General features: G+C 33.5%; 1 protein-coding gene across 2 annotated transcripts in view; it reads left to right on the top strand.

Moving 5' to 3' along the window:
* Positions 1–4,991: 4,991 nt before the first annotated feature.
* LOC131060109 (uncharacterized) overlaps positions 4,992–24,691 on the top strand; it is a 125,844-nt gene continuing 106,144 nt past the window's right edge. For both annotated transcript variants that reach the window (XM_057993224.2, XM_057993217.2), the window contains exons 1-3: positions 4,992–5,476; positions 13,517–13,681; positions 13,771–13,889. In XM_057993224.2, coding sequence (XP_057849207.1) covers positions 5,342–5,476; positions 13,517–13,681; positions 13,771–13,889 — 419 coding nt within the window. In that variant the 5' untranslated portion in view covers positions 4,992–5,341. The remainder of the gene's footprint in view (positions 5,477–13,516; positions 13,682–13,770; positions 13,890–24,691) is intronic.

Below are 24,691 nucleotides of genomic sequence, written 5' to 3' on the forward strand. Positions count from 1 at the left end.
TTTTTTTGCAAAATGTACTTTCTTTTTTGAATACTTTATATTAATAAAATATATATTATTACCGATGAAAAAGAATAAAGTGATACTTTATGATATTTTTTATCCAAAAGGGTTTTATTCATGTATATCTTGTGTAATGTGTAAAATCTATGCTTATCGTGGCTCTCATTTTATTTATTTTATATTCTATTTGTAATGATTAGTATCCTAAGATCCTAATTTCTATCAAAGCTAGACTTGTTGGAGCCTCCTAGGGTAATCCAAGTTTTTCTAATCTAGAATGTGGGATAGTGTTGGTAAAATCCTTTCAACAAAAGCTAAAAGTTACCTTTTAGATCCAACAATATCATTGAATTTTTTTATTTTCTCACTAATCTTGCAATAGATAAAGAATGTATAAAAAAAATTATATTGAAGGAGATCCCATTCTTATCATTGATGTTGTTGAGAATAGAAAAGTGAGTAACTAGAGACTTCTAGATTTCTTTTAGTTCATTTGGTGTATAATGGATAGCCTTGAATATTTTGAATGTGAACATTGCTAGAGGAAGGCTAAAAATTACGTTGATTATTTGGTAAATTTAGTAATTTGTTTTATGAGAAAAATTAAAAAGGGTTTAATCTCTCGGTCAATGAGAATATCTAATTAAGAAATATTCTTCAAGAGGACATGGATTGAGGAAAAACCTAGAAAAATCTTACCCCTTTTAATGGGGGGAATTCTAAGCCTAAAATTTTGGTTTAATGATCATAGTTTTCTATTGTGATGTGTAGCTATTGTGTATTGTCCTCATAACACCGTTCTTTATCTCTTATATTTCATCCCCATCTTGCACAAATTAGTAGTTGGATTTGCAAGAATAAATGAAGTCACTATATAATAGAAGTCGATCCTTAAGATTTATTTCTTCATATGTCATTTTTTTTAGTACCAACACATTCTTGTCTCCATACCACTTTGGGGTTGTGATTAATAACTAGCTAGTTCAAAGTTGGCTTGGGCCATGGTTTTTCTTCCCATTGGTCTCAAGTTCAACTCTGAGGCTCAGGATCAACTGATTCATGTAGTTTGTGGGTTATTGCAACATCCCCACCGGACTAAATCTCACCTCAAATCGCCCATTCTTGGCCCCAACTTAGTAGTAAGTAAGCCTAAGGCAATGTAGGTTCGAAACTAGGTTGGGTCGCGAGGATACCCTTGAGTTAACAAATAAATAAATAATAATACTTCTTGTCCATCATCTCTAATGAATGGGGGCAAGGATTTATAAACTCTTCATTGCTCATTTCTATTTTATTCACTTTACTATATTTAGTCTAGTGATGCAAAGATGAAAAAAACACCAAAGAGAAAAAGGATTTTCATTTAGCCAAAAATGTGGGAGCCACTAAAAACTATCTCATATGACTTAGTCAAGCTCTCTCATGTATTTTCTTGTGATTGTCTAAGGGTGGAATTTGTAATTCACATTATTGTGGAAGATGATTTGTTGAGAGTTTTTCTGAGTGTTCCATTGTACTTAGATATTTTTTATCGTTCTATACAATATGATGGATGTGGTTTAAAATATTATTTCGTTGAGGTTCTTGGATATAATTATGTAGAGGAATATCTCCTCCTAGAGGAAAAGTTTCTCGAAGAAATTTATGAATATGATATGTTTGATGGCTTTGCACCAATTGTTGGTCTCTTTTTCCTCAAGCTTTCACCTTATTAAAACACACTCATTTAGGCATATAATATGTTTAATGTCTTTGCACCAATCATTGCAAAATATAATGATTTCATTCAATATTTATTATTTTTAAATGGAGTTGAACCTGCCACCTTTGAAGAAGTATGTCGAGATAAAGACAATAAATTTTGTGGATTGATGACATGAAGATAACATGGGGTCCTTGATGGCAAATCACACATGGGATTTATTGAAATTCTCACCTAACATGAAAGCATTAAAAATAGATGGATTGTGTAGGCTGAAGGAAGAAGAGATACTAAACTGGATTGGTGGTAAAAGGATTTGATCAACATAAGGGTGTTGAATTCATCAATTGTGAAAATGACTTCTATCACAACAATGTTATGATTAGCAGTTGTTTATGATGTTGAATTGGAGTAGCTCATTGTCAAGGCAACCTTGCTACATGGTAATTTGGAAGAAGAGTTGTACATGAAGCAACCTAAAGGATTTGAGAAAGAAGGTAAAGAATATTTAGTTTGTATATTGAATCAAAGCTTGTATGAGTTTAAATAAGATCCTCAACAATGGTATTTAAAATTTGATTCTTTTACGATTGAGAATTTTTTTAGTAGATGTGAATCAAATCATTACATGAGCAGTGAAAAATTAAAAACAATGAATGCGTGTTGTTGTTATTGTATTGGTGATATGCCGGTGACAAAAAATAACATGACTATAGTTAGCCAATTAAAACAATAATTTGCTAATAAATTTTTAATAAAAGATTTGAGGCTGCAAAAAGAATCCTTGGAATGAAAATGATCAGAGATAGAAAAAATAGAAATTAATTATCATAGGAGAAACATATTAAAAAGGTGTTGAATCAATGTAGTATGAATAATACAAAGGCAATGAGCACATCTCTAGTTGATCACAAATTATTTTTTGGGATGTGTGCTAAGATAGTAGAAGAAAAAGAGTACATGGAAAGAGTGCATTATTTTGTTGTTGTTGGGAGCCTTATGTACGCAATGGTGTGCACAAGACTTGACATTGCTCATGTAGTGGGAGTGGTCAGCTGATATATGAGTAACTCAAGAAAAATCCATTGGTAGTTTGTAAAATGAATTTTAAGATACTTGAAGGGAACATCATGTTATGTTATGAGGTTTAGAGAAGGAGATACACAACTACAAGGTTTTCTTGACTCTGACATGGCTAATGATTTGGACAAAAGATGAGCAACCATTGGATATGTGTTTACTTTTGTAGGGGCAACAATCAATTGGGTTTCTAGGTAGTACAGGGTGGTTTCTCTTTCCACTATGAAAGGATAATATATCACACTCTTTAGAGGAGCTAAGGAGATGTTGTGGTTGCAATGTCTATTAGCTAAATTATTGGGAATTATACAACAAGATTTCACTTTGTATAGTGACAATAGAGGTGTAATTCATTTGGAAAAAAATCTAGCCTTTCATTCACAAACCAAGCTCACATAGATCTTTGGTATCATTTTATCATAAGTGTATTTGAAGAAGGTAAGATGAAGCTGGATAAGATTCATACTAGTCTCAATCTTGCAGATGCATTGATGAAGGTCACTGCAAAAGAGAAGCTGGAGTTCTCTAGAGCTTCTCTTGGTTTGGTAAATATGTGACATAAAGTCTAGAGAAGTGGGTGAAATATTCAAACTTAACTCCTTGCAATATGGGTTGGACTTCAAGTAGGAGATTATTCAATTGTGAAGTCCATTTGACAACATCTTTTGGTTCCTCCAACTTTTCTCATTCCATATTCCCATGACTTCATTTTCAACATAATGTTTGATAAAAATTGGTGAAAGAAAACTTCTTTGGATTGATGAAAATTGATGTGATTGCTACAATCATTCAAGGAGAATAAAATCCACTTTTCTTGTGGATATAACCAATTTTGGTGAACCACATAATTCTTGGTCTCTAAGCAATTTTGTGTTTTCTATTTAGTTTGTTGTAGTTTTATTGCTCTATTTCTGCTTTGTTTTCTCAATACTCGTCATCAATTTCTAGTATAGACCCCCAAAAAGATGACGCTTTACCTTTTTTTTTGTTAATTTAAGTATGGATGATCAAATAAATTTAAGTTTCTCAAGATCTTATATTCCACAAAATACTTATTTATGTTTTTTCATGATGGCCAATGACATATGGCCACCTTGCAAACATGTTCTTAGTACCTTACATGGTAATGATAACTACATTTTGTCGTGAGTTTGCATGTATTAAAGTTCCAAGTTGATACTTATTTTATTCTACTACATTTCATTTCTTTAAATCAAATCATGCATGCACATTAAAATCTACAACTAAGCCATTTGCACAAAATGTGATTTTTTTCTCATTTTCATATCTAAGTTTACTTGTTTGATCCCTACACTTTCAAACTAGAGATTCAAATTTTAATTTCATATAAAATGCTTTCAAATGTATTTAATTCAATTTAATTTTTCTTATGCATTATATTTAATAAGTATTTAACATTACATTGTGATATAAAAATACTTTATAGGTGAAGTTAGAAAAACACATTCACAATATTATGAAATTTTAAAATATTACATAGTATTTATTATAAGGTTAAGAGACAATTATTTTGTAAAGAAATTTAACGTTGTTTATTAATCTATCAATTAATTTATTATTGAAAATAAAAATAATTAAATTAGAACTTTTAAAATAAATTTAGTGTAAAATAAATAAATAAAATATGATTGAATTAAATTTTAAAATTTAATGCATTGAGATAGTTAATTGAAATAAATATGATTTTGAAATAATGTAGATGGATCAAGTTCACATTATGTTATCTAAAATTATTTTTTAATATCAAATCTCATTTGGATATGAAAATTTAAAATTTAGATCTAAAATTTGTAAGGTTGACCCCTTCCTACTAACCATTTTTTTTGAAGCATACTATATTTCAAATTGTATAATTATATATATCATAAATACATTTATCTTAAATTTTTTAAATTGTAAATTATTTTATTTTATTTTATTTACATTGTTCACTTTATTTTTATTTAACCAACACACAACCCTAAATAAGTGAAATATGACTGCTATAAACTATATATTACCATTTTAATATAAAAATTATCAAATATATTTAAATATTTAGATAGTACTATAATTCTCCTTCAATTTTATTATTGCAATATTTAGAGGAAAACACCATATTATCACATAACACTAGTTAATTTAACAAACCACACTATTATTTGAGATTTGCTTACAACGTATTTATGACTGCAAGTGTCTGAATTTCAAGAATTGATGAGCCTCTGTTTTAGTGGTTTACTTATGGGGACAGCTTTGAAATCGTACCAAAAAGCAGAGATGCATTCCTTTCTTAATGGGGAAGACTTATCCAACCCTAATTTGACCAGACATCTGACGTGACATATAGTACTCCACGCTGTGACGTGTTTCATACATATCAAGGAGAGAGAAAAAGAGGTCCCAGTATTAATACCTTTGCCTTTTTCAAGCTGCTTCTTGGCTTTGATTCGATGATCATGTTTTGTGCACGGGTTGCTCTGAACAGCAGGATTTTCAGAGCTATAATTTGATTATCATTCGGACATAAGACACTGTTACATCCACATACATCAAATGCAGTTCCAAGCAGCAATGGCTTTCTCATTTTTCAAGAAGCCTAAAACGCCCGCAGAACTGGTGAAGGCCACCAGAGATGCTCTCATGGCTCTCGATACAAAGACCGTTGCAGAAGTCAGGCTTCTCGATAAGGTCAGTAATTGAATTTGTGGAATCTTTCTTTTTCTTTTCTTTTTTTGATTGATATTGAACAATGATCTTTAAATGCTGTTCCATTCTGGTTTTAGTCTTTTTCAGTGATACATTTGGTCACTTGTTGGACACATTTTAAGTTACGGAATCCCAATTTCAAATTTCACATACCCAATTTGAAATTTCACCCGGACAGTTTGAAATTCCATGGAATCTGTGACACAATTTGAAATTGGACACATCCAATTCGAAGCGTGAGATAAAATTACGCACACTTTTGAAATTCCATGTACTTAACATCAGAGGTATTGGACCCCATTGTCAATTGTTGGGCGTGTCTATGGGTTTTGGGGTAGGATCGGATTGCAGCTTTAAAGTTCATAAACATGGGTCACGTTCTAAAGGGACCCCATACTTCTACATCACGGCTCATTCCATGTCCGTTTGATCCCTGAACTGCCTTATTGCTGCGAGGAGACAGTTTATTTCTGAAATTCAATGTATCAACGTTTTCCATGTTCTCTCATTTAAAAACGAAAAGCATCAAACAGTGTTATCCAGACAATTTACACTATTGATACCTGTGAAAGTCTCAAATATATGATCATTTGGTCTGTGCGATCATGTTTTTTGGCATCAGTATTAATTGAACCAGTTACAATTTACAATGTTTGCACTTCTCTTTAGTTGAGAAGCTGGTAACCTTGGCATGCCAGTTTTTGAATTATGAAAATTAACTCTTCCTTTGAATTCACCCACCCGAGGGGCGTGCCCAATGGATTTTGAGTTTTGGTCAAGGTTGTGAATTTACCTCGTTGCAGTCCATGTGGTTGTTGCTTGCTGGTTTCTAAATTTGACTCGTTGTGTAAGTACCCCATCACAATCTGTGGGGTCATACTAATAACGCCAGAGGTTGCATTCACCAAGCCATATTAATACCGAGGCCATTGGGGGGGCATGTCTGTCATTCGGGTGTCACATACCACTGGACTACAGCTCTGACGGACAATCTGTGCGGTTACATTGGTGAAATGTTAAGAGGTCTCATTTCACTATCTTCCAAGCCAGTTAATTTAAAGTCGAAGGATGTGACAACCATGAGTTTTTCTTTTTCATTTTCAAAATGGTTAAAGCAGATGGTGTGCATTTAGAAGAATAAACATGAATGCATTGTAGGATCACTTTCCAGTTCAACAGGTTTAGATATGGCTGGCCATTACTGAAGCAATAAATTTCAGAAAATTTGGAATCAGGTCACAATACATGCTTTGTCAATATTGAAGGGCACCGATATAGTTAATCTAGTGAGAAGTCTGCCAAAGGAAAAACTTATTATAAATAGAATATAAAGCCTTTGAAAAATTACGCAAAATTTGAGTTCTAGTGCAACAGTTCGTATAATTTCCCATGTCAGAAATTTCTCTGATAAAATAATATAGAGTAGAAGAGCAGGAAAATTATTCTGATTGCAGCAAGCAATGTTTTCTGAATTTAATCATTTCGCGGATGGTCTAGAAGGGCTTGTAGTCAGGGCTGTAGCTAGACTGTTTTTCTTTGTTGTCTGCATTTAAAATTATTGGAGATTGGTTTTGGAGTAAACAATATGAAAATATTTGGCCCATGCCAGTGTGCTGCTGTAACCTAAAACACAGAAACCTTGTAATATCCCCCTCAATTTTTTCCGATTTGATCACAAAGTAGTTACATTCAACACAACACTTGTTAATGTTAGGAAATGAAAACCAAATCCTGCTGAAGGTAACCCTCCACTTTCTAATCACCGAGAGCCCAATCTAGGAGGGTGAGGGCATATAGTGTCGAGGGGATCGGTAGATGCCAATAACTGAAAATGATTACAATCTTCGCATCGCCTTCCGCTTATACAGCGGGATATTGAAACAATGCAATCACTTGGCAGTAAACCAGCCAAGGACAAGCCAAAGAACTGAAGAATGCAATCACTCAATTGCTTGCTTAATGGGAGGACTAGAAATGAAATTCAAATCAACTCTACCGCTTATGCAGTGGGAGGATAGTATTACAATATCCAAAATAGGCGGCAAAGTCAGCCTCTTCCACTAATGCATTGGGTCTTAAAGCAATAATCCAATCAGATGGCTGTTAGTACTACTAACCAGCTTACAATGCATAATATGGATTACAAACTAAGAGAAATCACTATTCCAAGATAGGCGGCATGGCCAGCCTCTTCCACTTATGCAGTGGGACAAGAAAGAACAATAGGAACTGCTGTTAGTACTACTACCAGCATTACATCACGAATCATAGAAGTAGAGAATGGAGAACCAACAACTGCAAATAATAACCAAGTTCCTTCTTTCCACACCAATGAACTTACACACTCCAAAAAAACAACTCCCAACACCAAAAGCTCAAGGCACACCAAGAAAGCTCTTCACACAACCAACTTCAAATTCTGAAATTAACAGTAACACACTGAAAATACTCAGACCAACAAGCTACGGACACACTAAAATGCTCACAACTTCTCCAAATCGACTCCGAATTGCACCAAATCAAAAGCAAATGAGAGATATAACATAGACAACACAAATAGAACCTCAAACCTGCACCGTGAACACCACAAACAATCAGCATGCAACCCAAGGCAGCCAAGGAAAGGGGACGACTCAGCTGGGAAGTTCGACTTGCTACATAAAATCCAAATCAGCTTTTCAAGATTTGCAAAATGGTGAACTTTATCGCCCAAGGCATAGGAAGAGATGAAGTGGATACCCAGAACCACACATCAAGCACACAAGGAGCCACGAGCAAAAAACACCTTCAGCACACACCGCGACCAGCAACATGAACACTCAAGAAAACACACCAAAACATCTGAAACTGACACAAATTCTGCAACATTGTTCTTCAATCCACTCCTTTGAATGAAGAGAGGTCACAAGCTTGAATAGTTGTTGTATTGCAAGCAAGAAATCAAGCGGCAGCTAGGAGGTATGCATTCCCCAAAGCTTCATTCCAAATTTCGGCAGCACTTCGTTATAATTTCTTCATAGATACCCAAAATAAGAGCCCAAGGAGGTATGCATTCCCCAAAGCTTCATTCCAAATTTCGGCAGCACTTCGTTATAATTTTTTCATAGATACCCAAAATAAGAGCCCCAGGCCTGTATTTATAACTTTTTGCCAACCAAATTCTGAAACTGACACAAATTCTGCAACATTGTTCTTCAATCCACTCCTCTGAATGAAGAGAGGTCACAAGCTCGAATAGTTGTTGTATTGCAAGCAAGAAATCAAGCGGCAGCTAGGAGGTATGCATTCCCCGAAGCTTCATTCCAAATTTCGGCAGCACTTCGTTATAATTTCTTCATAGATATCCAAAATAAGAGCCCAAAGCTTGTATTTATAACTTTTTGCCAGCCAAATTCAAATTCAAATGCTCTCCAAATGTGCCCAAACCAAATGCCATTCCATTTCATCCACATTTGGCATTGCATTTCATTTCATTTCCTTGCACAAGTTCGCCCAATTCATTTTCACCATAAATTGCCATTTTTGATGAGTATAAGGCACATAAAATAATGTATTAAGTGGGTGCTCAAATATGACTTCAAAAATAAAAATACAACTAAGACAATATACTTAGGAAATCGCCCATTTGCATAGAGTTATAATTTAATCTCTAACACACCAAGTTGCCCCCTAGAAGTCATAAACAATTTCACCTAGGCCATGGATAAAAAATAAAGTATTAAAAAATACTTCCTCTTCCAAATGCTGAATACTGCCAAAATGAATTGAGGCCAAGGTACTGAACTGCATTGCCGGAAATAGACACTGAGCTAAGCTGTTGACTCCTGCTAAAAATAGCACTACCAAAAATAGTACTTACTATAAATAGGATACTGCTAAAAATAGTAAGTGTTTGCTAAAAATAGTAAGTGTTTTCAAGGTGATTTTCTCCACATTTTGAGTAGCTGCCGAACTTACTATAAATAGTAAGTCTCAGAAAGGTCTTCAGATTGGTTTGCATTTTATACCATCGCACAGCTCTCAGAAAACCCAGAAAAACTCAGAGAACTCTACTGCTTCTGCCTCCACTTACTAAAAATAGTAAGTCGGTCAAACTTCATAACTTGATATGCATGTACCCTCACTATGAAGCTTTCTGAAAACCCAGAAGGAATCTAGAATCCAAACTGACAAATTCCAACATGCAAGCCTTCGAAACTGCAAAAACATCCTCCCAGAGGTAGGGAACCCTAATTTCTGCTTCCAACTAGTCTACGGGTCTCCGGAATGAAACTTTAATCCATTTGATCAAAGTTGGATTATGTTCATGAGTGAATTAAAGCTTTTTCCAAACGTCCACTTTTTTGGATTATCTTTTGTAACGTTCTTATCATTACATGCCTTTCAATGGAGCTTGAATGAGTTCACTGCTATTTAGCTGTTTTTATAATTATGGTTTAAAATTATGCTCTTCCCTACGCTTATAACATTCCTTAAAATTAGGTCAGACAAGAAAATTGAAGGCTATTCCTGATAGAGGGGTTACAAATGTCTCATATTTCTTCAACTCTGTTAAGTAGGTTTATCGAAATGTCTTATACGCACCCAAATTAGTTCAGAGAAGAAAATTGAAGCCTACTCTTGGTAGAGGGTTTACAGCTGTACCATGTTGCTCCAGCTCTGTTAAGTAGGTTGATCAAAATGTTTTATAGTCACCCATTTTCCATTGTTTCTTGTGAAAATCTCAAATATATTATTATTTGGTCTGTGCGATCATGTTTTTTTTTGCCTAGGTATAAAATTAAACCAGTTACAGTTTACAGAGTTTACACTTCTCTTTAGTTGAAAATCTGGTCACCTTGGCATGCTAGTTTTTGAATTATGGAAATCAACTCTTTTTTCACATACACCAAGCCAAGCAAACATGGAAACCCCTATAATGTGAGGCACATGCCCATTGGATTTTGAGTTTGGGTCAAGGTTGTGAATGTACCTCATTGCAATCCATGTGGTTGTTGCATACTGGTTTCTAAATTTGACTCTTTGTGTAAGTACCCCATCACAATCTGCGGGGTCATACTAATAACATGTTAGAAGCTGCATTCATCAAGCCATATTGATATCAAGGCCATTGCCACTATAATGTGGGTGAATGCCTGTCATTCAGGTGTTACATACCACTGGACTACAGCTCTGACAAACAATCTGTGCGGTTACATTGGCGAAATCTTAGAGGTCCCATTTCACTATCTTCCAGGCCGATTAATTCAAAGTCGAAGGATGTGACAACCATGAGTTTTTCTTTTTCATTTTTAAAATGGTTAAAGCAGATGGTCTACATTTAGGAGAATAAACATGAATGCATGTAGGATCACTTTTCAGCATAAGAGGTATAAATATATTGGCCACTATGAAGCAATGAATCTCAGAAATTTTGGAATCAGGCCACAATGCATGCATTCTCAATATTGAAGGGCACAAATATGATTAACATAGTGAGAAGTCTGCCAAAGAAAAAGCTTATAATAAGTAGAATATAAAGCTTTGAAAAATTAAGCAACATTTAAGTTCAAGTGCCACAGGTCGTATAATTTCCCATGTCTAAAATTTCTGAAAATTATATGGAGCAGATGAGCAGGAAAATTATTCTGATTGCATTTTGTGTGACACCTAGAATTCAATTATCCGTGTCTCATTTATTTGTAATATGCATTACTATCATGCATTTACTATTTAGCAATGTTTTTTGAATTTAATCATTTCGCAGATGGCCTAGAAGGGCTTGTAGTCAGGGCTATAGCTAGACTGTTTTTCTTTGTTGTCTGCATTCAGAATGATTGGAGACTGGTTAACGAGCAAACAATGTCAACTAAATATTCTCCCCATGTCAGTGTGCTGCTGTAACCTACAACACAGAAACCTAAGGCTGAAACTTCAATCCATTCGATCAAAGTTGGATTATGTTGATGAGTGAATTAAAGCTTTTTCCAAACGTCCACTTTTTTGGATTTTTTTTGTAATGTTCTTATCATTATATGCCTTTCAAAGGAGCTTGAATGAGCTCACTTCTATTTAGCTGTTTGTGCACCTTATTATGATTTTAAATTTTACTCTTCTCTAAGCTTAGAGCAGTCCTTAAAAATTAGGTCAGACAAGAAAATTGAAGCCTACTTCTTAAACATTAGGTCAGACAAGAAAATTGAAGTCTACTCCTGATAGAGGAGGGGTTACAACTGTCTCGTATTGCTCCAACTGTGTTAAGTAGGTTGAGCAAAATGTCATATGCTTGCCCATTTTCCAATGTGTGAATCCACTAACAGGGTGCCAACTATCATTGGAGCAGTCTCATAGATGTAAAATTCCCTCTTCATTCTGTGCTTTTGGAACTTGTGTCTAAATTTTGGGGTATTCAATGTAATTTTAAACCCTAGGTATGTTAATCAGATTTATATAATTGATTATGCCCTAGGTTGTAATCAGATTTGCTGTATTTTAGTAAGCCAACATAGATTAATTATGCCCTAGATTGTAATCAGATTTGCAGTATTTAATAAGTCAACATAAATCAGAAATAAAACAGTAGACAAACAAGCATACCCTAGGAAAACCTCCAAGGAGGAAAAACCCAGCATGAAAGACCCACAGGTCAGATCATATATTCTCCTCTAAATATAAGTACAATACTTAGCTTGAATCTGATCTTCACATATCAGATCTGTCCCTTGTATGCTTCAAAGACTTGCATCAAAATCCACTATGTCCTCTTGGACAATTTCACACCAATCTGAATAAGTTCGCACTCTTCCTTGAAGTTAATTTCGCACCCTTCTTAAGAATTTGCACAGCAGAGCTAAATCGCATTTGTATATGATTTGAACTTTATGATTGTGTGTTGACTTGCAAATTGTCACTTATTTATATGCATCTTTTACTCCTTGAAATGTAAGTCGGCCTCCGTGGTTTTTGGTGCCAATAATTAAATGGCGTGTATTTAGCATAGCGTGGCATTGTGCATAAGATAGGGTCACGTTACCCTAGGATAGGACCCGGTCCTAAAGGGGGTTCGGATGTTGCCTTAAGGCAATCCGAACCCCTATAACCCTAGTTACAATCAACATTCAACACAATAATTCCTGCAATCCGAACCCCTATAACCCTAGTTACAATCAACATTCAACACAATAATTCCTCTGTTTTGTATGAAAGGTCATAGCTGTTGTAACTGGCATAATTTTTTCTCTTGCAGTCCGTTATTGATTCTTTCTAGTGGATTGGCCTCAGTTCTATTTAGCATTTTTTGATTGGAGGACTGCATACCTTCAGTTTTACTGCAACTACTGGTTTTTTCTTACCCATTTGATGTGATTAGATTGCTTAGCTACTTCTTGGACTGCTTGGATGGCATCTTACAATTCACTGTGTCTCATTGCTTGCTAACCTTTTCTGATGGCTTACTACACTCACGATTGTTTGTTCCGATTGCAATAACTGATCAAATTCATTCTTACTGCTGTTTAGATCAATTCCTAAAGATGAAGTTTTTTACTGCCATTAAGTGAGCTAAATCTCCTATATTTCCTTAATAAGTTCTCTGATTTCAATATGCTATAACAATATGTCCTTACTGTGATTGTGTTTGGAGGAATTGTACTGTAGTAATCTCTAGTATTAATATCTTTTGTGGCTCTAATTCTTATTTCTTCTCATTTTTTCAAAATAATATGCTTTGCATTTATATTCTTAATGTCTTATGTGTGTATATATATATTTGAATTTGATACTCCTAGTGTAGGTGTATTGGCAAAGGTTGGTTTATTCCCAATCCTGGTCATGAGATTGAAGCTCCGTGAATACAAAATTTGGACAGTAAAAAAGCACCATAGACATGGATACATTATGCATGCGTATATGTGCTACATTTATTCACACACATGCTGCATATACAATCAGCACATGAACATCGTACTTGTTCAATCAGAGGCACTTACATTGAAGTTTGTTTTGGTTGATTATGTGATTTATCTTTTTGATTCATCATAACAGGCATTAGAAGAAGTAGACAAAAATTTGTCAGCGATGAGGCAGATGCTTCTTGGTGATAGTGAGACAGAGCCTAATCCAGAACAGATATTGCAGCTATTACTGGAAACTTGCAAGGAGGACCTTCCAGAATTGCTTGTTCTGAAATTATCAACTCTTGGATGGGAAGTGAGATTCCATAAATCTTTAACTGTTTCTATCAGTACTTATGCTGAGCATAAGTTGAACTAAATCACTGATCTTCTTGAATATGCCAGGCTAGAAAGGATGTAGTAACTATTTGGTGTACTCTATTGAGCCAGAAAGTCAGCCCTACCAACCATTGTTTGGAATACATGGATAAGCATACAGAGCTTATTGACTTTCTGGTTTCATGGTATGTTTCGTGTCTACTTAATATGCCTTGACATGTTTATACTTTATATGCCTTTTATTTACTATTTACAATTTTATTTTGAATATAATTCCCTATCATAAGTTGCAAGACTGCTTGAATCTGCACATGGATACTAGCTTCAACAATAAATGAAATCCGGATTGTGTATAAAAATTATTTGTAAGAAGATTACTAATTATTATAGTTTCAAAATTCCACATTTGGTTTTTGTTATAAGGTAAAGAATGTTATTTACCTAGGAGACAACCATTACATGTTTCTAATTGGTTTTTGATCTTAGGTAACCCTATTACAAGATTATGATGAAGCATTTCATTTAAACTTTTGATGTTCAGGTTCCCCAATCTTTCATGCCAAAATTGAGTTTTTGCTTCTAGCTGTATAGATAATAATAACAATTTTATTTTAAAATGTCACTCAACTGAAAAGCCATTTTTCTGAGAACCTTGAACAACAATTGTTTTATTTGGATCTTCATTATACCAACTATTATATCTAAGAAGAGTTATTTTGAAATTTTCATAAGTGAGCTAAGAACATGATAAAAGTTTTTTTTATTTTTCTTTTTTTTTTTTAATTTAGGGAAAAATAGAATATCTCCGATGGATTCATTTAGGATTTTTAATTTCCCATGCCCTAGTGTTTCTAACAGAATTATCTCCTAGATATATTTTCTCATTACATGTTTTAATATCAAACAAGATGTTATTAATTTAGGTCATATATTTGGAAACTCCATTATTTAGGATCTAGTTGCTGTTTGATGATGTAGAAGGAGCTGTATAAAGAGCACTATTTTTGTGTTGATTCTGATTTGAATTTTCTTTACGTTTAGTTTTGATTAGAGTTTTTATTCGTGAAGAATCTTTTATTATTTCTATTTTCAAAATAACAATTTATTTTTCTTTCCTAGTTTATCACAGTTATTGCATTTTACTGTATTTTGAAAAAAAATGTTTTAAGATAGTTCTTAGAACGATCAGATGAGTTAAAGTGATTTTGATTATCATCTTTGTTTTTCTGTGTTCACCGTTTAAATTTGTGCTCACTTAGTAAGGCTTTGCCGTCTTTGATGACTTTTCTTGAGAGTTGAAATTTGATATTACTTTTTCTTCTTATAAGAAGAGTAGAAAAAGTTGATATATTGGGAAGGTCATCCTCATTTTGATATTTAAAATTTTAAATATAAGATTGAAATAAAAGTTTTGAATTGTTTATGAACGTTTGTTTGTACTATTAAATATAAAAGTTTATCTTTTAATAGGTCACATTTACAACCATCTAGTTGAGAATAATAATGGGAACTTCATCAAATAGATGTAAAAAATGCTTTTTTAAATGGCGATCTTCAAGAAGAAGTATATATGTATCTACCAAAAAGTTTCTTACAACCAAATAAAGAAACCTACGTCTTTTAAGTTCTAAACTCAAAAAATCTCTTTACGGACTCAAATAGGCTCCTCGAGCTTGATTGTCCAAAATAAATAATTTCTTTTAAAATTTTGGGTTCTTGAATTGCAAATATGATAATGATCTCTTTGTTGAATTTGACAATAATTAAATTATCATTGTCCTATATGTGGGTGACTTGTTCATCACAGGCAGTCTTCTTTAACTCACAAATACAAGAATAAATTAAATTTGACCTTTGAAATGACATTTAGGTCATCTTCATTGGTTTTTAGGTATGGCAATCTTTCAAGATCATCAGTCCATTGTTTTATCACAGAAAAAATATGCTCAAACTCTTCTAACTAAATTTAACATGATTTATTGCAAATTGATAGCCATTTCTATCAAAACTAGTTTTAAACTCGATTCTCATTCTCCCTATGAAAAATCTAACTGCATTCTTTATTTTCAATTAATTGGGAGCTTAATTTATCTCACAATATCTCAACTTGACCCACCTATGTAGAAGGTGTAGCATCACAGTTCTTGCAAGAACCTTATATTCGACATTGGATAATGGCAAAACATACTTAACGTATATTAAAGGCATTTTAAACTTCAGTCTTTGCTAAAAATGCTCAAATGCACGAATATTGGATGCTAACTTTGCAAGGGATTCTATTGTCCAAAAGTCTATTTTAAGATATGTGCTTAGGTCTGGTCGAGGTGCATTTACATGGAGTTCTAAAAAACAACCATTGTAACCCTCTCTTCTACATAAGTAGAATATAGAATTCTGAATTGAAAGAGCTAAAGAAGCTATTTGGCTGAATCATCTTCTAAATGAAATTTAGATGAATTTTTATTCCATTACCAATCTCATTAGTTGTGCTTGCCAAAAATTCTATTCATCACATAGTTCCATAGAGTTTCCTGACGAGGGGACGAGTTTCAGGGATTGGAGGACCAAGGGCCTAAATTTGGGGATGGTGAGGGGACGACGACGAAGCGGTGGTGAGGCAGTTTTGATACAAAATAGTAATGAATTGAAATCTTCAAGGCAAAATCTGCAATATAACATCTTTGTGAGTGCCTCATGAAAGACCAATTAGTTTCCACAAAGTTAAAGGTTGCAATTAGTATGTAATGGCATGTACCATATAGCAAGTGACCTAGCGGCATCCTTGACAAAGGTGGCAAAAGTGGTGGTGTTGTGGGGGGATGTTTCCCCCAAGAGCCCGTGTCTTGGAAACGTCCCCCTATAGGGGATGTAGGTTTTTTTTTTCTAAAAGACAAAACATATTGAAATCCAATCTCACTTTATTCATGATAAAGTCTTAAATGGAGATATTTCTCTTAGTTTCTTCCAAATTGAAGATCAAGTTGCAGATATTTTTACCAAACCTCTATACAGTACCAAATTCTTCAAATTCAAATCAATGCTTGGCCTTAAGGAGTTACTATTTAAGTGGAGTGTGCATGACAAGGACACCTTCTAATGGTTATCTCATTTTGTATAAGTCCTTCAGACATATTATAATTCTTCTCTTTGTTATTCTTCCACTTGTGAAACTTTGTGTTATCTAGACCTAGAACACTAAGTAATGAATTCTTGGGTAGGTTAGTATGAATTTACCTAGGCTTCAATAATTTTTTTGTAAGGCCATTATAAGTATCATTATTTATAACTTTGAGATTATAAATTATGACAAGATGACTTTCATGTAGTCTGAAATGCACGATCTCCATTTTGGCCTACAATGTGTCTTTGTTTAATTTTGTTAAAGAAGACTTATGTTACTAGGTACTTATTTTTACTCTTATATAAATTGATAGGTTACGCCTCCTATTAACATTAAGGGGGAGTGTTAGAACATAATGTTATTAGGGGTCTTATAACATTTTTATTATTTTATGCCCTTTATATGTTTTATAAAGAGTGTTAGAACATAATGTTATTAGGGGTCTTATAACATTTTTATTATTTTATGCCCTTTATATGTTTTATAAAGCATAGTTCATCAAATACCGTTCAATAATTAATAATATAATATCTTATTTATTTATTTTAATTACTGAATAGGTATGATAGCTATATTCTCCTTTCCAGTATTTTGCCACCCCTTCTCATATATCGAAGGGGTTCTCTCACATTTGAGAGGATTTTAAGATTTGGAGATTAAATATTGGATTGAACATTGTTACTCTATCTAGGAGATATTATTGGCCATATGGAAGTGACAAGAAGTGAATTCCCTAAGTCTAGTCTATTAATTTACAAACATAAATGTAAGATGTTTTTTTAATATGGGGATGTTTTGGGGTTCTAATCATTTACGATTTCCCAACGTTAATTTTGTGCGCTAGTGTAATTTATGACTATTTTGTTCATTTATATAATTTTCTTAATTTGTAACTTTATCTAAACTAATGACTGCAATGCAAATAATATTAATCTTACTATTAATCTACTTTACTTCCACAATGATATTAGAGCTATAGTTGGTTGTTTTAAATATTGATGTTTTTAATGAGGTCTAATGATCCTCAAACTAGCCTCCCCCAAGTTCATTACATAGTGCCCATAGGTCATATATAATGCTATAAACTGTGCTTTAAGTATGAACTTCCACACAGAGTAGTTGCTTCCATTCAGCATACGTGCCTAATTGAATGTGAAAACGTGGGGTGCCATTTGACCTATATCCAATTACATGTAATAGTATTTGTTGACAATTAAATTTCTTGACACAACATAAATTTTTCTTTATATACTAGTCAAAATAAATAAAATGTAAAAGAATTTGATATTTTTTTGTTTTTAGAAAAAGATTTTTAAATGAAATCAATTTATTTAAACTATAAGTACAAGGTCAATAAGATTCATCAATCTCCAAAAGTTTTCATACAAAAAGTAATATAATGGAAATGGTATTTCACTTTAGAAAACACATGTTAATGAACAAGGTGTTGAGTAGGGCATAATAATTTTATTACGTTTATAATAGTTTAAATAAAATAGTCGTGAATTGGTACTTATTTAATTTACTATAGATTTTTATAATATAGTATAGTATATGGTTAAAGAGAGAATTCAAGAAATAAAAAACATACCTACTAATAATTCTTTTAACTAACTCTATATTGAATTGATTACAAGGGAAACCATCATAAGTAAAAACTTATTTCGATTTTCCAATGAGCTGGTAGATTTTGTATGCACTTATTCTTAACTTGACATGCAACTGAATTGCTTTTTCATAGACAAACTTTATTTCTGGTATTTAAATTTAATCACTTTAGTGAAGACATATTCATTTAAACTTGGCGAATATACACATATATGTTGTACCCATAACTTAGAGGAAAGAATTGAGCCCCTGCCCACTCACATTTTGATCAAGGACAAAACCAAAAAAAACAAGTTACGCTTATAAACAATAATACCTCTTTCAAACATGAAAATACTCTAATGGACCCTTCTTTGTCTTCAACCTTTTGTAAAATTTGGATTTGCTTAGAAGAAAATATATGACTTGCCAAGCAATTTGGAGCATTTGCATTGGAGTTGCGGATTCAACATAGGTACAAACTATTTGATTTTTATAACCCTAATTTGTACAGTTGTAATTGTTGTTGTGTAGCTAGGTCGGATCCCCTCTAGGGCCGACCTAGTGCACAAAATGCCAAGTGGCCTGTCGGCCTTGGCATTTGGATATCTCAATTGTATGAGTCTAATTTGGGGCAGGCCCTATTTGGGCGAACCACTTGTGTGTAACTTGTGATTAAGTTTAATGTAACTTGCAACTAAGGGAGACTCATATGTAACTTGTAACGTATAGGTCTGATCCTATCCTTGGCGCCAAAAGTATATGGCCGGCTTGAGGTCTATTAGGAGGTATTGATTCATATATATGCAAGGTCATGATTGCATCAATGGATATGAATTCAATAACATGAAGGACATATAGTGTGCTCAGGGGTGACGATAAGAGCTTATCGTCTATGGTTGGGAAGGCAACAAATCTGATGTTTGCGTGTGGTTAACGAGCACTACCATAAAATCAACATGGTGGTTGTGTTCATTTGTATTTCCATTCATGGGAGTAACCATGATGGACCCACCCTTTGGGAGTAGCCATGGTGGATGTCACTATGTGACTAAGATATCAAAAAGGATTCCTCCCTAGCTAAGAGGGAGTGTTGATGTTATTGTAGCTTTGGTAGTAATCCTTAGCCGACTACGATCAAATATATAATTAGCCTTTCGGCTTTACATATTTGTATGAGTCGTTTAATATAATCACTTTGTTAATAAAGTATATTATTAAGTGGGCTGACTTGGAAAGTTCGCCACCCTTGAGGAAAGACATGTGGGTTTGAATAGAGCCAACCCATTGGTGAAGAGTCACCCACATATGGGTATAAACAAGATTGGTTCCCTCTTTACAATTATTCGAAGGAGAACACACAACATTGTGATAACACATAGCAGACGAATTTAGGAAAGATGTGCTCGGGGTGACGATAGAGTTTATCGTCTATGGTTGGGAGGGCAACACTATGTCATTGCCCATGGTTAATCGAGCACATGAATTTAACTTAAGTAGTCTAAAGTTCCTTTCAAGTATTGGAAAGCTCTTTTAACTTAAGTCTATTTTTTTGTGCTAGGCATTGCCATGAACCTACTTAGAAACCTCATTTCTTGGGCAATGTTTGGCCTTGTATAGATCATTGCATGCATAGGGATTCCTATTACACTTGCATATGGAACATTACACGTCTTGCAAAAACTTGGTAGACTTAGGACACTATTCCAAACTCAACTTAGTGCCTACTAGTATACCTATAGGAGTATTATCATGTATGCTAAACCACCACAATATAGTCTCAAGTTACTTCCTTTGGTTCAATCATAGCTTCTTGTTAACCTTGTTTGCATGAATCTCTGTATTAAGTATGAACCTTGTAGCCTTGAAGTCCTTAATATCAAACTTTCTAGACGACCGAACCTTAAGTTCTCTAATCAATAATGTCCTCTCTTCATATGTAAACAATGACCACACAAGAAACATTCTAGTTTGCTATTAAAAACAATGACATCCATAACCCATGAGTATGATAGGGTGTAGAAATGTATACGTAGTGCTCAATGTGAATGTTAAGTTTAGACATGCGAATTAATGCAACAGTTTGGGACATCACATAAGAAATAGAAGCAAGAGAGTTGTTGAGGTTAACCCAAAGATAATACTTCCTCAACCAAAATCTTAGAAAAGCAAAAACAATTGTGTTAGACTTGGATAACACTCTGATCAACGCAACATTCACAGTCACTCCATCCCACCACAACTTGATAGTCCTTTTTGAAGGACTTCAAGGACACCCAGCTCTTTGCTACATACAAAAAGACCCATAGTCAACAATTTATTACTCCAATTGCCTATAAACAACTTCAAACTTTTAATTTTCTCTTTTGCTACAAAAGAATAGGTATACAATGCTTTGAACAACTGAATGCCAACAATGGCATAAAACACCATTTGTATAGAGATTTGTGTTGTCATCGTAGAGGCCTTATTTATAAAGATATCGCTAAGTTTGCAAGAAACCTCAAGAATGTCATAATAGTTGACTATAATCCTCTCTACTATAAAATGTAGCTAGAAAATGCATAGCCCATTAAACCTTTCAATGGAGATTTAGCCTATAGGGAGTTGTGGGATTTGGTCATATGCTTGGAATTTCTTTAAGGAAGGATTAAGTACTAATAAATTAAAATTATAATTAAATTTTGTTTTTTATTTTTTAATAATATCAAGGGATATGTGAAGGATGGCGTTTATTGAAGGAAAAAGGTCTTTAAGAGAGACCAAGCAAGGAGGAGGAGTATCATTGAGAAACATTTTTTATTATCTAATTTCTACTCCTTGTGGAGCATGGATCTAAGAGGACAAAAACCCTCTAGGTTAGGAGTTGGAGGACGAAAACCCATAATTCCTTAGATTGATTTCACATTGAAATCACCATTGTGCAAATTTGATTAATTATCAAGAATATCAATTACAAAAAGTATAATGTTTTGCAAATATATCATTATACAAAAATTAAAAGTTAAACTTGATTATTATGAAATATACTCTCAGAGATATTAATTTTTTTAAATGGGATATAATGTCTTATTGTTCTCAATGATAACCATATCATCAATACATAAAACAGTGAGTAAAACATGATTACCAACTTGTTTGTAGTGTACACAACTATCAACACCACTTGCATAATAAAGTTGTAAAACATATGAATTAAATTTTTGATATCAACTATGTGATGACTGTTAAAATATGTTCGTTCGTGTTTACGAAAATGATGTAAAACTATTATATATATATATATATATATATATAATGAGTTATAGTATATATATACTAATATAATATATCAATCATTAATTATGTTATATATATATATATATATCATAATATAGATAAAACTCTAAATATTAATCGAATGGTATAATCTACAATTCATAAGTTAACTATGTATCACGATACTATCGTGATTGTTATACATAAACAGTCACGGTATTATCGTGACTGTTCATGTATAACAGTCACGATAACTATCGTGACAGTCCTATTTACAATTAGTTAATGCCGACAGGTTAATGCCGACAGGTTATAAAACAGCGACTATATTATTATTATGTCGTTTGTTAGGAAATAGTCGGTATTCAAAAGACGTGACTGTTGACATTTACATCGATTCAACTTATATATATAGTTGATCTTCATTGGTCAATCAATCAATCACAACGGCAATTGCATTGATCAGCGAATATCAACTATACATAATATATTTATATATTAGTATCTTCTGATCCAATTTCCTTAACATGGTATCAGAGCTGTAAGGAATATAAAGAAGATAATATATATATAAAACCTAACATATAGCTGAGAATATTTTAAATTATAAATTAAATTATGGCTCACTGTATGAGAATGGAAGATAGATTAGAAGGTCCTTCAAACTTTGTATCTTGGAGGACAAGACTTACTTCTCTTCTAATGGAACTTGAACTAGAGGAATATATTGAGAAGGATATGAAAATGCCGGAAGAAGAAACTGAGAAAACTACATGGAAAAGGAGAAACAACAAAGCCAGGAAATTGATTATAGATTCAGTGAAAGATTCTATCCTCCCGAGCATATCGAGAATTACCAGTGCCTTTGAAATGTTTAAAATCATTCAAGACACATTCGAGATAAACAATGCCAGTAGAATCTTAACATTGAAGAGTCAACTTCTCAACATGAAAATGAACAAAGGGGAAACAATCACCTCCTATTTCCTAAGGATATCTGAAATAAGAGATCAACTTCTGTGTATTGGAAATACTATAGAAGATACTGAACTTACACTTATCGCCCTAAAGGGTTTACCCATCTCTTGGGAAACCTTCATTCAGTGCATAAGTACAAGACCACCTTTACCTAGGTTCGAACAATTAAAGAACGATTGTACTCAAGAAGAATCGAGATTAGCATCCAGAGGAATAGGGTCGAAAAATGAAAATGAAGTACAAGCCCTTCATACTAAAACTTCTCAGAAAAAGAAGAGAAAATTCAACAATTCAAGTAATGGAAAACATCACTTCAAAAGGGATCTCTCCAAAATAAAATGTCATAAATGTGACAAATTTGGACATATTCACAAATACTGTCCAGAAAAACAGAAAATTCAAGCAGCCTTAGCAGAAACTAAAGGAACAGAAAATTCTCTTTTTTATCTAGCCTTAGCAAGTGAATTAAATTCCAATAAAAATACTTGGATAATAGATAGCGGTGCATCAAGACATATCACTGGATTCAGAGATCAGTTTGAAACCCTTTCTGGAAACTCTACAGAAGAAGTAACCATTGGTGACAACTCCACTTATCCGGTAAAAGGAATTGGGACCTGTTTGATACAGATAAGAGATGGAGTCACTCTACAGTTAAAAGAAGTATTATATGTGCCCGGAATAAAGAGAAACCTAATCTCAATATCAGGGTTAGCTGATCAAGGATATAGGGTAACATTTAATGAAGAAAAAGTTCTTCTCTGGACCAAAAACACAAACATAAAAAATGCAATGCACATAGGGTCTAGAGATGGAAGCTTATACAAACTATGTAATGAACAAAAAGTAGCCCTAAATCACAATGTTCAACAGAATAATGAAATTTGGCACAAAAGACTAGGACACATTGGATATAGTGCTCTTCCTACTTTGCATAAAATCACCTCTGGGGTACCCTCTCTAAAATCTGAACACTTGAGCATTTGTAAGGGATGTGCATTAGGAAAGAACATTAAAGGATCTTTTCCAACAAGTGAACACAAGACGAATAGTGTTTTAGAACTCATTCACACTGATATGTGTGGCCCCATGTCCACTCCTTTTTCAGGTGCCCTATATTATCTAATCTTTGTGGATGACTATTCAAGGAAAACATGGATATATTTTTTAAAACTTAAAGAGTCAAGTGAAGTATTAGCCAAATTTCAAGAATTCAAAACATTGGTAGAAAATCAAACCAATAAGAAAATCAAAACTCTTAGGTCAGACAATGGTGGGGAATTCACATCTGACAACTTCAAAAACTATTGTAAATCTGTTGGGATTAAGAGGGAGTATACTGTACCTTATAACCCTCAACAGAATGGAGTAGCAGAAAGGAAGAACAGAACCATCATTGAAGCAGCAAAAGCTATGATGCATGATCATAATATTCATATATCATACTGGGCAGAAGCTGCCAACACTGCAGTTTATATTCAAAACAGATGTCCACATGCAATACTTGAAAATACCACACCAGAAGAAGTATTTACAGGAGTTAAACCTGATCTCAGTCATTTAAGAGTATTTGGATGTCCAGTATATATACATGTACCAAAAGAGAAAAGAACCAAATTAGAACCTTCTGGTAAGAAAGGTATTTTTCTAGGCTACAGTGAAGACTCTAAAGGATATCGAATCTATATCCCTAATCAAAAATCAGTAGAAATAAGCAGAGATGTCAAATTTGAAGAAAACTTCTCATCCACTAATAATGAAGACAACAGTTTGTTTGATCTTGAGAAAGATTTATCACTTGAGGAAGAAAGCGAGAATAACAATTCAAATATGAATTCAACACTATCAAATAACGAAAACGCAATCCTTGATCCTGAACCTTCTTGTGTAGAAAATGTAAACAACAAAAAGAGACCATTATGGGCTAAGAAAATGCTTGAAGAAAACAATATGGAACCAGCACAAATCTCCAGAGAAAACAAAAGAACTAGAACGCAAAAATGTTACACTGCACTTCTAACTGAACTATCAGAATCAGAACCG

This window comes from Cryptomeria japonica, chromosome 1 (genome assembly GCF_030272615.1).
Source record: "Cryptomeria japonica chromosome 1, Sugi_1.0, whole genome shotgun sequence".
NCBI lineage: Eukaryota > Viridiplantae > Streptophyta > Pinopsida > Cupressales > Cupressaceae > Cryptomeria > Cryptomeria japonica.